Source organism: Hypanus sabinus, chromosome 3 (genome assembly GCF_030144855.1).
Source record: "Hypanus sabinus isolate sHypSab1 chromosome 3, sHypSab1.hap1, whole genome shotgun sequence".
Classification (NCBI taxonomy): domain Eukaryota; kingdom Metazoa; phylum Chordata; class Chondrichthyes; order Myliobatiformes; family Dasyatidae; genus Hypanus; species Hypanus sabinus.
Window position 1 is genome coordinate 146695991 of NC_082708.1, and position 14133 is coordinate 146710123.

Sequence of the window (14133 nt, forward strand, 5' to 3'; positions counted from 1 at the left end):
GATAATATTTTATTAGAAAATTGATAGTTCTTATTGGGTATTTACCAGATTGTTGGCAAAGTTGCTTCTTGATCCTTCATGTTTGATGCATAGAGATACCTGGGCTTGTTTAGCAATGCCCCTTGAATACCATTCCAGGAAATCCAGTTACCCACTAAGGGGACAGAGCACTCACCCAGAAGCAGGCTTTCACTATGTACATGAGCACTGCTACACCTATTCATTAAATTTGATTAACCCGGATCTGGGCCGTACCTTCCAAATATCCAGACCTGACTTGCATTACCTTACTTTTCCTTTTCTATTTTCTACTTATGATTTATAATTTAAATTTATATTATATTTACTTTGATTTGTACTTCAGGGAGCGTGAAGTGCAGAATCTAATATCGTTGTGATGATTGTATGCTCTAGTATCAATTGTTTGGTGACAAAGTAAAGTAATAATAAAATAATAAATGGACTCCCACAATCAGGCCCAAGCCTGTGGAACTTGCATTGTCTTTTTCAGTGTATTTGCCTCACTATTGTAGATAACCTCACCTCTTCACCACCATTCTCATGTCCAATTGCAACAGAATTTTGTCTCACTTCCTTCACTTCTTGACCTCGATGCCACCACTTCCACAACTAATCATAATCCTTCAGATAATCCAATTCCCTTAAGGTCCTGCCAACTCCAGCACAATTCTGGGACATTTCCATAATTTACCTGATTTCTTTCATTTGATGAAAGAATTAGGAGATGTTAAGGTGATAGTGAAAATATTTAAAGGGGACCTATGAGGGAACTTTTTCACATGGAGAGGATGGTGATGTATGGAATGAGCAGTACAAAGAAGTGACAAAGGTGGGTACAATAACAATGTTTAAAAGACATTTGGACAGGTAACTTGATAGAGAATGTTTCAAAGGATATGGGCTAAACAGAGACAAGTGGGACTAACTCGGATATAAATCTCAGTCGGCATGGCTGAATGGGGATGAAAGGCCTGTTTCCTTGCAGTATATATCTCCATGATGCCCAATGGTAGAGTGAACAGAGGAAATATTGTTGTGGATCTCACACACAGTGAGGATTTGCAGTCATAGGATCATGCAATGCCTGCACACATTGCCTGTTTCCTAGCACTGAAGACTTTCTCGGCTTAACTATGATAAGACTTTAGATAACTTCAGATACACCGAGCCTTGAGACAAGGAACACACACAAAATGTCGGAGGGACTCTGCAGGCCAGGCAACATCTACAGAAAAATGTGCAGTCGATGTTTCAGACTGAAACCCTTCAGCAGGGCTGGAGAAAAAAAGCTGAGGAGTAGATTTAAAAGGTAGGCGCCCATTTTAATTCCACTTCCCATTCCCATTCTGATTTGTCCATCTATGGTCTCCTCCACTGTGGTGATAAGGCTACACTTGAGAAACAACAACTTGTAGACCGTTTGGGTAGCCACAAACCTGATGGCATGAACATCAATTTTTCAAACTTCATAATGCCCCCTACTCCACCTCATCTTTCACCATTTCCCATCCCTTTTCTCTCTCTCACCTTATCTTCTTAACCACCCATCACTTCTCTCTGGTGCTCCTGCCCCCTTTTTCTTTCTTCCATGGCTTTCTGCCTCTTTCACCAATCAATTCCCAGCTCTTTACTTCATCCCTCCCCCTTCCAAGTTTCACTACCACTTGGTGTTTCTCTCTTCCCTTCCCCCCACCTTTTAAATCTGCTCTTCAGCTTTTTTTCTTCAGTCCTGCCAAAGGACTTCGGCCTGAAACGTCGACTGTACATCTTTCCATAGATGCTGCCTGGCCTGCTGAGTTCCTCCAGCACTTTGTGTGTGTTGCTCAGATTTCCAGCATCTGCAGATCTTTTGTTTGTGACTTGAGACAAGGCACACATTTTTGTCAATTTGTACTGTGTAAATACTCATAATCTGGCTTTTATTTCTGAACTTCTTTTCCTACCACAGGTTGTGGCTAAAACTGTTCCTGGCAAGAAGGTATGGTTGGGGGAGACCAGTTCAGCCTATGGAGGAGGAGCTCCTGATCTATCAAATAGATATGTAGCTGGCTTTATGTAAGTAGAACTGTCCATGTTGTTAAATTCTTTGCTAGGTATCATTTCCCATCATCTAGACGTGGCAATAAAATCTGTTTAATATCTGTTGGGTCCACTCTGAGATGAGTTGTCCTTCATTTTCCCCCTTGTCACACATACTTTTCGCATTTTCTCCCATTTCTGCAACTCCTCTAGCCTAATGGATGGAGTATTGGCCACCAGATTTTCATGTAATTGATTTGCCAACCCAACCATTGAAGAAATGTAATTTAAGATTTTAGTGGCTGCAGATATTCCACATGAATCATGCACAATCACCAGGAGTGCTTGTAGCGCTTATTAGTTTTAGATGTATAATTTTGCTTTTCCTTTGCATAAAGTCAACATTTTATTGCTTTTATCTCCCTTTCACTTTCATGAAACATTTACAGAATTCTTATTTTTGAAACCGCATAAAAATGATTCAATGGCAAATTGAGTAAAACAAAACCTTTTTCACGTACATTTGCCATTTCTCTCGCTCATTGAAAATGAAGTACCGTGGAATTACACAGAATTTGTAAGCTAATTTATAGGTTCCAGTCTTCAACTCATCGTTGAAGTTCACCATCACCATATAGGTTTCTTTTAACTGTAAACTACTTGTGATGGAAATTTATTCATCTGGAGAAAGCGGATTAGCTCGATCATGTCCCCACTCCAACATTCACATCGAAAGCCATAGCAGGCTACTGATTAGTCATGGGAATCTGGGTTAATATGCTCTGGCCACTTATACCACTTTGTCCCTGAGAAGATGGCAGAGTATGTCATTGAAATGTTGGTTATAATTGATACCTGTATCCGGTGTATGCTGGGAAAGCACTAGATCCTTTTTTACTGAGCTTATGTTCATGGTCTTATGCTGTAAGCCCATCCACTTCAAGGTTCAACAAGTTGTGCATTCAGAGATGCTCTTCTGCAAACCACTTTTATAATGCAAGGTTATTTGAGTTACTGCCACAGCCTGGCCATTCTCCTCTGATCTCTCTCATTAACAAGGCATTTTAACACACAGAACTGCCCCTCACTGGATTTTTTTTTTGTTTCTCATACCATTCTCTATAAACTCTAGAGACTTGTGCAAGAAAATCACAGGAGATCAGCAGCTGCAGCCATCCTATCTGGCACCAATGATCATTCCATGGTGCAAATTACTTAGATCACATTTCTTCCCCATTCTGATGTTTGGTTTGAACAACAACTGAACTTCTTAATCATGTCTGCATGCTTTTATGCATTGAGTTGCTGCCATGTGATTGGTTGATTAGATATTTGCATTAACGAGCAGATGCATGGGTGTACCTAATAAAGTGGCAACTGAGGCTACATACACACTACACCGGATAAATCCATAATCAAAGCTTTTTTACCCTCTGTCCACACTAAAACGGGGTTTTGTCCCCCGAAACCGGAAATTTTCAGAAACACTCTCCAGGGTGTGTAATTTTGAAAACTCCGGTTGGAGCAGTGTGGACAGGGTAACCAGAGAAATCTGAAAATGCTGTCATAACATGCTGGAACAGATGCTAGCAGTAGCATGCTATTTCATTGTTTTCTTGAATGCAACCTAACAATTTCAGAACAGATCGCAACGAGACTGAAACCAGAAGAGTTAGAAATGTGCGCACCAAATACTTTGACCCAGAATTTACTGAATAAATAAGTATACTCAGTTTGTCCTGTTTTCTGTCCTTGCTGGTATGAAGGTGGTTTACCTATTTATGCAAGACTTCACTGACAATAGATGTGCAACAGGCTAATGTAACATTGTATGGAAATACAAGATAATACTGATGCAGGCATGTTTTATACATTTAACAAGGAGCTTTATTAATGCAACAGAGTTCATCAGTTTTTCAATGTTCGTCATCTGCCGGGTCATACTGTCTGGGAACTGGGAACTCCCTGTCGGTTGCCTCCATACGATCCAGTATTTGTTTTTTTTTACTTTTAAGTCCTCCTGTGCGAGAATCAACAGCTGTCTGTTGTTTTAGTTTTACTAGTCTGTAACTGGACAAACACACAGCAAGTCTTTCACATCGAGATTCGATACCAAACATGTCGCTTGTTTTCGGTAGATATGTTCTGCGCATGCGCAGTAAGTTAATGTGGACAGAGGTATTTTTAAAAGTGCATAGTCAATAGACAATAGGTGCAGAAGTAGACAATTCGGCCCTTCGAGCCTGCACCACCATTCTGAGATCATGGCTGATCATCTACTATCAGTACCCGGTTCCTGCCTTGTCCCCATATCCCTTGATTCCCCTATCCATAAGATACCTATCTAGCTCCTTCTTGAAAGCATCCAGAGAATTGGCCTCCACTGCCTTCCAAGGCAGTGCATTCCAGACCCCCACAACTCTCTGGGAGAAGAAGTTTTTCCTTAACTCTGTCCTAAATGACCTACCCCTTATTCTCAAACCATGCCCTCTGGTACTGGACTCTCCCAGCATCTGGAACATATTTCCTGCCTGTATCTTGTCCAATCCTTTAATAATCTTATATGTTGCAATCAGATCCCCTCTCAATCTCCTTAATTCCAGCACGTACAAGCCCAGTCTCTCTAACCTCTCTGCATAAGACCGTCCGGACATCCCAGGAATTAAACTTGTGAATCTACACTGCACTTCCTCTACAGCCAGGATGTCCTTCCTTAACCCTGGAGACCAAAACTGTACACAATACTCCAGATGTGGTCTCACCAGGGCCCAGTACAAATGCAAAAGGATTTCCTTGCTCTTGTACTCAATTCCCTTTGTAATAAAGGCCAACATTCCATTAGCCTTCTTCACTGCCTGCTGCACTTGCTCATTCACCTTCAGTGACTGATGAACAAGGACTCCTAGATCTCTAGCGTGGATGCATATAGTTTTTACGGAAAACCGACAGTTTCAAAATTATCCAGTCTAGTGTGGATGTAGCCTGAGCGTGTAGTCACCTTCCCTAATCAGAGAGACGCTGGGGTCATTTTATGCAAACTTAACTGGCCCAATAACCTTCAACTGTCAATTAACATTGACTCAAGTTACTAGTTGTGAGATGATTTAAATGTGAGATGAGATGATTACTACCTGGTGCTGTTCGTGATTGATAGTCTTTTCTCAAAAGAGGTGGACTGAAGTAGCAGTAACTACTGGTAATCTGAATGCCTAGCGGTGTTCATCTTTGGTGCATAGAATGGAACTCACTGGAGAAAGAGTTGCAAAGAATTAAATCAAAATAGTTCTATAAATTGTCCTCTTTCTTCACACTTATGAAATTTGTGCTAAATTCCCAATGGCTTTTTTTTTTAACACAAACGTGAGAAAATCTGCAGATGCTGGAAATCCAAAGCAACACACACAAAATACTGGAGTAACTCAGAAGGTCAGGCAGAATTAAGTTCCTTGGTGTGAATATCACAAATGACCTGACTTGGTCTAACTAAGCAGAGTCCACTGCCGAGAAGGCCCACCAGCGCCTTTACTTCCTGAGAAAGCTGAAGAAATTTGGCCTGTCCCCTAAAACCCTCACTAATTTTTATTGATGCACCGTAGAAAGCATTCTTCTAGGGTGCATCACAACCTGGTATGGAAGTTGTCCTGTCCAAGACTGGAAGAAGCTGCAAAAGATAGTGAACATAGCCCAGCACATCACACGAACCAATCTTCCATACTTGGACTCACTTTACACTGCATGCTGTCGGAGCAGTGCTGCCAGGATAATAAAGGACACGACCCACCCAATCAACACACTTTTTGTCCCTCTTCCCTCCGGGAGAAGGTTCAGGAGCTTGAAGATTCGTACAGCCAGATTTGAGAACAGCTTCTTTCAAACTGTGATAAGACTGCTGAATGGATCCTGACCCGGATCTGGGCCGTACCTTCCAAATATCCAGACCGAACTTGCACTACCTTACTTTCCATTTTCTATTTTCTAATTATGATTTATAATTTAAATTTTTTAATTATATTTACTTGGATTTGTATTTAAGGGAGCACGAATCGTAGAATCAAATATCACTGTGATGATTGTACACTCTAGTATCAATTGTTTGGTGACAATAAAGTAAAGAATCTATTCTTCTTAAAAATCTTTTTGAGCAAAAGTGGGTAATGTTAGATCAGCTAGTGGTCCTTATCTGCTCTGCTTTCTTTTACAGGTGGTTGGACAAACTTGGACTGTCTGCTAAACTGGGCATTGACGTTGTCATCAGGCAGGTTTTGTTTGGGGCAGCATATTACCAGCTGGTTGATTGGCACCTTGATCCTTTGCCTGTATGTATGGTTCAGTACTTAATAGAGAAGTATCATTGCATAATTTATAAAGGTTGCAAAATCCCATTTAATTGAACATTCATTGGACTTTATAGTCCTGAAAAAAATTAAAAGATTGCGCTGATTTTTGCCTCAGGTTTAATGTAAAATGTTTAGAGCCTATCTCCTAATCTACATTCATGACTAATTCTTGTTTATTTTTTCTGCAGGATTACTGGCTTTCCTTAATTTATAAAAAACTGGTAGGCATCAAGGTGTTGAATATATCTTCTACACAGAGTGATGGAGGAAACAAGGGAACTTTACGTGTGTATATGCACTGTACCAATCCCAATAGGTAATCAGGAATATTAAGTACATTTCTTCTAGATAGGAATATTTTGGATATTGATAGGATGCATTTCAATTGTCCTAAATGCTTGCTACTGTTGATGTTCAAAACTGTCAATATCAGGATTTCACTTCCGTTTCTTTAATAAAGAGTAAACTGGAAGCAAATTATGAAAAATTAACTTTCACAAGCCTCTGTCAAAAGAAAGGACAAACTTTCATTTCTATAACTCCTTCATTATTGAACATCCCATCTATTTATAGTCATTACACTTTTGAAGTTTGGCCCTCCAATGTGGGAATTTCAGCAGCTGGTCTGTACACAACAATCTTCCACAATGAGTAATGTCACAGTGTAGATATTGGTCAGGGGATAAACAACAGCTACAACACTTGTGAGAATGCCCCTTTTTTAAAAAAAAATTGTTCTGCAATTTCCTGCATTTACCCAAGATTAAAAAGTGCAATTCAGCAAAACTGTAAAGTGACCGCAAATAATACTGGAACATTTCCAGTGTTCTTGCAATTGAGAAGTCAGGACAATTCAGTTACTGCACAGTTCTGAGGAGGAATAATTAAGGCAGGTAATGTAGAAAATTTTCATTTGAACATTACATTCTTGTTTTCAGTGTTATATGATTAAATAGCAAAATCAACAGAGAAACTGCCAAATGAAAGTAATTTGTCATTATCATTGAAAGTGACTTATAGGTTTACATAAGAAATTTTATTTTTAAATATGGACTTAGAATTCAATCATAACTCAAGCTAATTTTAAAAAATGAAAACTGCAGATGTAAGTATTTTAATGTGATTTTCCCAAAAACTGTGGTTTAAACTTAATGTGAAGTAAATAATTTATGTGTAAATAATGGTTAATGCGTAAATAAATAATTTACACAAAATGGGTTAACATCACAATTTATAGATGAGAAATTCTCACGAACAATCTCTAAAATAACATTGTTCTCTAACTACTAAACTTCTAACCCACATGCCTTTGTTATTTTTGTGGAAAGAAAACATTATAATAGTTGCCAATATCTTCAATTCAACTCTAAAGATATAAATCTGAAAATGCTGACACAAGTCTGTCAATAATTTTTCCCAAGAGTGAAAGTTCATTTCCACCAGTATTATTCAGCTTCAAATTAAGCATAAACAGTGGCTTTTGGCATTTTGACATGAATTATTTTCCAGGAAGGATAAAAATATAGGAAAGCTGCAGTTTATCTTCTGTGGGTTTGTGGCTGTGCGAAGATGGTCAATGGTGTCAGAAACTGATACCAGTCACGTTTCCTTTTTTATTAATTATGAATGCTTTCTGAGAACCATGTGTCTGTAGCATGGTGGGACAGGAGGCTGGGGAGAACAGCCTTAAATACACTGTTGCAAAGTGTGGTGGATTCAGGAGTTGCTACGACCTGATTAAAAGCAAGTAATATAGATTCAATATATCTTTTTTCTCTCTCAGTGAAATCTATCAAAAGGGAGCTGTGACAATGTTTGCTTTGAACTTGAGCAAACAAGACAAGCAGATCCTTCTGCACTTCGGTCGATTCAACAAAATTATTCAATTTCTGCTGCAGCCTGGTGACAATGAGGAAGGATTACGTTCACAGTAAGAAAACATTTCTCTTTCCACAGAAGTGTGGTGGCCAAACTGTGCACACTTTGTATATTTTAACACATGGCACACTGCTAATTCTATATTTAGTTCTTACTGCTCTCTTACTTTCTATAGAAGCAAGGACTTTTCCCAGAAAGATTAATACAAAGTCAAACCGCAGATCAGTCTGGAAGGATGTTCAACTGGTTCAAGGACAGCTTCTATCCTGCTGTTACAAGATGATTGAACATGCCCCTAGTATTATCAGAAGGACCCTTGAGTTCACAATCAAGTCCTTTATGGCCTTGCACCTTAATGTCTGCACTATTGTTTCTCTATAACTGTAACACTGCATTGTTATTGTTCTCCTTTGTGCTACCTCAGTGCACTGTTGTAATGAGATTATCTGTATGGATGGCATGCAAAGCAAGTATTTCAATGTACCTTGGTAGTGTGACAATAAACCAAATTACATCCTTATCACACCATTTTCAGTGCTCCATTCCCTCCCCCGCAGGATACCCACCTGTTTTAGGAATGACCTACAGCTTTCATACTGTTTTACAGCCACAATCCTTGCCCACACAGATCCCATGGTCCCATCACAGATTATGTCCCAACAGGTTAACTGATTAAGTGTAGTCAACACAAAAATCAATGGAGGAATTCAGACAGCCAAGGAGCATCAATGGAGGGAAGGTTCATTATTGTCAAATACAACAAAATACCATGAAAAGCTTTTGTATGCATGCCATCCACACATAGGTACCTGGAGTAGTGAAAATGAATAATAGGACTGCTGAGCTAACTAGTATCTCCAATGAGGTGTTCTTTGACAGGCTCTGTTCCAACACTGCTTCACTTTTCTGTCTCCTGTACCACAACTCCAGCTCTGCTGGCCATTCTGTAAGCCATCGCACTGGACACCTCATTATGTTGCTTTTGCCATAGCTATTTTTAAATAAATACCAATTTAAAACCTTTCACTCATCTGCCCCTCTAATAGTCTCTTTCTCTGAAAAGTGAGCACTATGCTCTGTGCTTGGATCACAAACATGAAGGAAGCACTCCCACAACTTGTTTTTGTAGTGTTCCTTATCATTCTGGTGCCACTCGAGATAATTCTCATACAAACTGCCAGAGGTTTTTTCTGGAGTTCACTGAACCAAATTTATTTTGTTTAAGTCCACAAAATATCTTGTTTTATATATACAAACAGCCATGGCTCTGGGCTAATTACTTTTTAAAGATAACTGCCTAGGTTTCTGTTTTGATCTGGAGACTATGTTTTATACTTGCCAGAGAAATTTCATCATGCTGGTATTTAAGGGCAGGGATGTGGTGTGAGCTGGTGGCAGTTCAGGGAAGATTAGAACATAGAACAAAGAAATTTACAGCACATTACAGGCCCTTCGGCCCACAATGTCATGCCAACCATGTAACTTACTCTAGAGACTGCCTAGAATTTCCCTAGCACATAACCCTCTATTTTCCTAAAGTCCATGTACCTATTTAAGAGGCTCTTAAAAGACCCTATTCAAGTTTCACTACCGCTGCCGACAGTGCATTCCACACACCTACCACTCTCTGTGTTGAAATCTTACTCCTGACATCCCCTCATTACCTATTTCCAAGCACCTTAAAACTATGCCCCCTAGTGTAGCACTTCAGCCCTGGGAAAAAGCCTCTGGCTATCCACACGATCAATGCCCCTCATCATCTTATACTCAAGATTCACTAGGTTAATCCTAGTGATGATGGGGTTACCTCATGGGGAAAGGTTGAGTAGGTTAGACTTCAACTCATTGAACCGGAGCTGAAATGACCGAACTATTTAAGCTTCTTGGGGTGTGGTCAGGGTTTGGGGTTTGGCAGATTGGAAGCTGAGACTTTGCCATGGAGGAGTAGGCATTATAACAAAATAAGTTGTCCATTTAAAATTTGCAATGAAGAGAATTTCTGTTCTCAAAGGGCTGTGAATCTTTGGAATTCTGTGTCCCAGACTATGATGATATTCAGTCATTGAAAAATATTCAGGGTTGAAATAGATAAGTCTTTGGACTTTGGGAAATTGAGATTAATGGAGCCATAGATTTATAGAGCATGAAAACAGACACTTCAGCCTAACTTGTCCATACCAATCAAGATTTCTACCTGAGGTAGTCCTAATTGTTTCTGTTTACCCTGCCTCACTCTAAACCTTTCTAAATGTCTTCTAATGGTTGTAATTGTGTCCTGCCACTACCACTTCCTATTCCATATACCCACCACCCTTTCGTCCTCATGTCCTCTTAAACCTCTCCCATCTCACCTGAAACCTATGCCCTTTAATTTTAGACTCCCCTACCCTGGAGGTAAAAAAAAACTTCATGAATTTTACATGGGTAATGCAGAACAGTCAGGAAAGAGGAGTTGAGGCAAAGGTTACACAATCCGTGATCTTTTTGATGTTGAAGCAGGATCAAGTGGTGGTACAGCATATTCCTGCTCCTTACATTCTTGTTTTTATGTTCTCGGATGTCAAGGTTCTGAAGACCCAACAGAGAAGAACCTACAGATTTTCCAGGACAATGTGCCAGAATTGAGCAAAATGGTAGTTTTTTTGGTTGGATCTTAGTCAGCAGATGTTTGGTTTGAACTGAGATTGCATACAGCAATGATCTAGAAACATCTAATGAAATCTTCAGGAAATTTGAGGAGTTAGAAATTCTATTTTACAATACTAGGGTTTAATAGGCGACGCAATGGAATTCTATACAATTAATTAGGAAGTAATGGTCAACTTAGAAAAATCTGGTTATTGCAAAAATGGTGTATTGATGTACAAACATCAATTTGATAAATGAGGAATTTAAAATACCAGGGCTTAAATAAAACAGAATGCTGGAAATACTCAGCAAATCAGGCAGTGTCTGTGGAGTGAGAAACCAGACTGGTGTTCAATTAATGGCCAGGGCTTAGTTCTACTAAAGAAACTTGAAATTTTATCTTTTTTACAGATCCGTTAAACTCAATGGTCAGCTTCTCAAGATGGTGGATCACAAGACCTTGCCTGTTATCAAGGGAAAAGCACTTCAGGCAGCAAGTTCAGTCATTCTCCCTGCACAATCTTATGCATTCTATGTGATTCAGGATGCCAAAGCACCTGCATGTCAATGAGACAACATCAGAACAATGGTACAAAAAACATTGGCTTTGACTTATTCTTGTGGCTACCTAATTATACAAAATTTCATGGAATCTACAGGCTGCAGTATTGAAAACATCGAGGATTTTTAACAGTAAATGCTGGGATTATTAGCATCTATGGAGAGAGAAACTGAGTTAATGTTTTAAATCAATTTCCCTGCACTAATCTAAATCATGTTTATTGTCTCATGCACTTGTCCATTTTTGCACAGGTACAGTGATGAGCTTATTTGCAGCAGCATCACAGGCACAATGTATCATAAAAGCAGTATTCACAAGAAAAGAACCATAGATTACACACAGCTTTTACAAGAAAGAATACAACTAGAACAAAAACATAGTCCATTTTAGTGCAAACTGGTCATAATGTTGCGAACTGTATTGATTAAGATTATACTTGCTGCTTCAAGAAGTGAATGGTTGAAGGGATGTAGCTGTTTTTGAACCAGGTGGTGTGGGATTTCAGGCTTCTGAATCTCCAGCCTAATGGCAGCTATGGAAAAAGTGGCATGGCCAAATGTTGGTGTTCTTTGATGGTGGGTAATGCCTTCTTGAAGCAGTGCTTCCTGTAGATACTACCAATGGTGTGGAGGGATGTGCCTGTGGGTATTGGGCCAATTCTACTACTCTGTAGCTTCTGACATAGTACTAATGAAGGATTATTGCTACTGAAATACTTACTCTGTTTCTTTTGGCACAGATACTGCCTAACCAGATGTACGTAGCCAGATGTTTTTGTTTCTACAAACGTTGTATTTCAGATTTCCATTATCTGCAGTTTTGTAATTGCTTTTCAAGAATTTATAATATTGAAGAGTAAAATGATCAGGAGGAAAGTTTTCACATGAGCTGTGTTCAACAGGTTACATTTTTGCAAATCGGAAAGGATTTCCAGATATTGCTAGATAATGTAAGTGGACTTGGAAATCTGATGTTGCTGACGCTGCTTGTCTTCTGTTTTCCCATGTTTTCCTTTTGTCTTTTCTCCTTTCATTGATAAAAGGAAATACAGTCAGACCATCCAATAAATGTTACTTATTCTCATTAAGTATGCTCTTACTTGAAAAATAGTTTTTATACTTAGTTCATGTTGAGTTGGGGGAAGCCCCTCCACTCAGTGCTCACCTCTAGTGTTCGCTTGGTGGAAAGACAAGCTGTATTACATTCATCTACAACTGCACCAGCGCATGATAAGGGACTGCTGCGTGCTTTTTCTTGCTGAAACCTGGCTCCAGGGTAACACCCCATGCACCATTGATCTACAGGCCATGTTTGTAGTGACTATATTTTTCTCTGCTATTGTATCTATATATGCTATGTGCGTAAATATGTGTGTTACTGTTGGCACTGTGTTTTGCACTTTGGCCCTGAAGGAACACTGTTTCATTTGGTTGTATTTGTGTGTATGGTTGAATTATACTTGAACTGAATTGAAATCTTTATTAATTTTTGGGGGGTTTTATTTTAATTTTCTGATGGGTGTAAATTTAAATATTTGAAGGCATTTAGGAGTTTTGAGTATTTAATCTTTGTTTTAAGTTTAAGATTTAAATTATTTTGTTATCTTAGGCTTTCAGTTTTCAAACAACTTAGAGAGAAAGTGGGAAAATCCATAGAGCAAGGAAGGCGGTATGCTGTGCAGGACCTCAAATGCAAAGGTTCCAATGGCATTTTCTGAAAATTTCCACTGGGGCAATTGCAAAATGTGCCTATTTCTTTCTGAAAATCAAAAAGCAGCCAATGCTGAAAATCTGAAATATTAACAGAAGGTTCTGGAAATCGTGTGTCAGACAGCGCTAGTTTTTGATGAAGGGTCATTCTGACAGATTAGCTGTGTTTCCTCCCTATAGATGATGTCTGACCTGTTGGGTATTTTATGTACTTTCTGGATATAGCCTGTGAGCCAGCAGTGCTCGCTGCCAAACTCAGAAACCAGGCCAATATGAAAATTACATGAGACATCAGTAGCCAATTTAATGTGTTCCACTGAGGAAAAAGTTTTATATGTAAAGAAAAAGTTATTTTTGATTGATGTGGTAGTGAGAAACCTAATCAGAGTACACACAATATCAGTTCTGCCTCTTGTACCTTTTTCAGAGAATGTATATATTTGGTGTGATGCAGTGTTAATGGTCTGAAGTATTTTTCTGATTCACTTGTATTAGTGACTGTTTAAATGACTGTAATGTTTCTTGAAGTTTTGAAAAAGACTATGGCCATATTTTTGGCAAAATTATTGTAAGGAAGTATATCTATAAAATAACCATTAACTCATTGTTTTTCAATGTACGAATAAAAAAACAAAAGGCTAAATCTGTTTAATGGTGTGCATTTATTAACAATATATGGGTAGCAATTAAACAAATTATGATTCTTTTACATAGAAAAATAGAAATCAAAGTGACCGGAGATAAGCAGTTAAGATAATGAATGTGTTTACTACTGTAACTGACATACAAGTGACATACAAGACATTACAAGTGAGATCATAAGTCTAATGAAATATTCAAAAAGCTTTCTTTTATTAGGATGTTTAAAATGTTATTGCTTAGAGAAATATTGGCTAAGAATATGAGGGTATTAAGGATAGAAGATAATGTTAATGAGATTAGATGAAGAGACTTCTGGAGTGTGAACAAGTGCACATTA

At 38.7% G+C, this 14133-nt stretch overlaps 1 protein-coding gene across 1 annotated transcript in view; it reads left to right on the forward strand.

Annotated features, from left to right (window-relative positions):
• hpse (heparanase) overlaps window positions 1–13787 on the forward strand; it is a 30893-nt gene extending 17106 nt beyond the window's left edge. Inside the window, exons 8-12 of the mRNA XM_059965326.1 lie at window positions 1970–2076; window positions 6242–6356; window positions 6566–6693; window positions 8161–8307; window positions 11295–13787. Coding sequence (XP_059821309.1) covers window positions 1970–2076; window positions 6242–6356; window positions 6566–6693; window positions 8161–8307; window positions 11295–11454 — 657 coding nt within the window. The 3' untranslated portion in view covers window positions 11455–13787. The remainder of the gene's footprint in view (window positions 1–1969; window positions 2077–6241; window positions 6357–6565; window positions 6694–8160; window positions 8308–11294) is intronic.
• The last annotated feature ends 346 nt before the right edge of the window (window positions 13788–14133 follow it).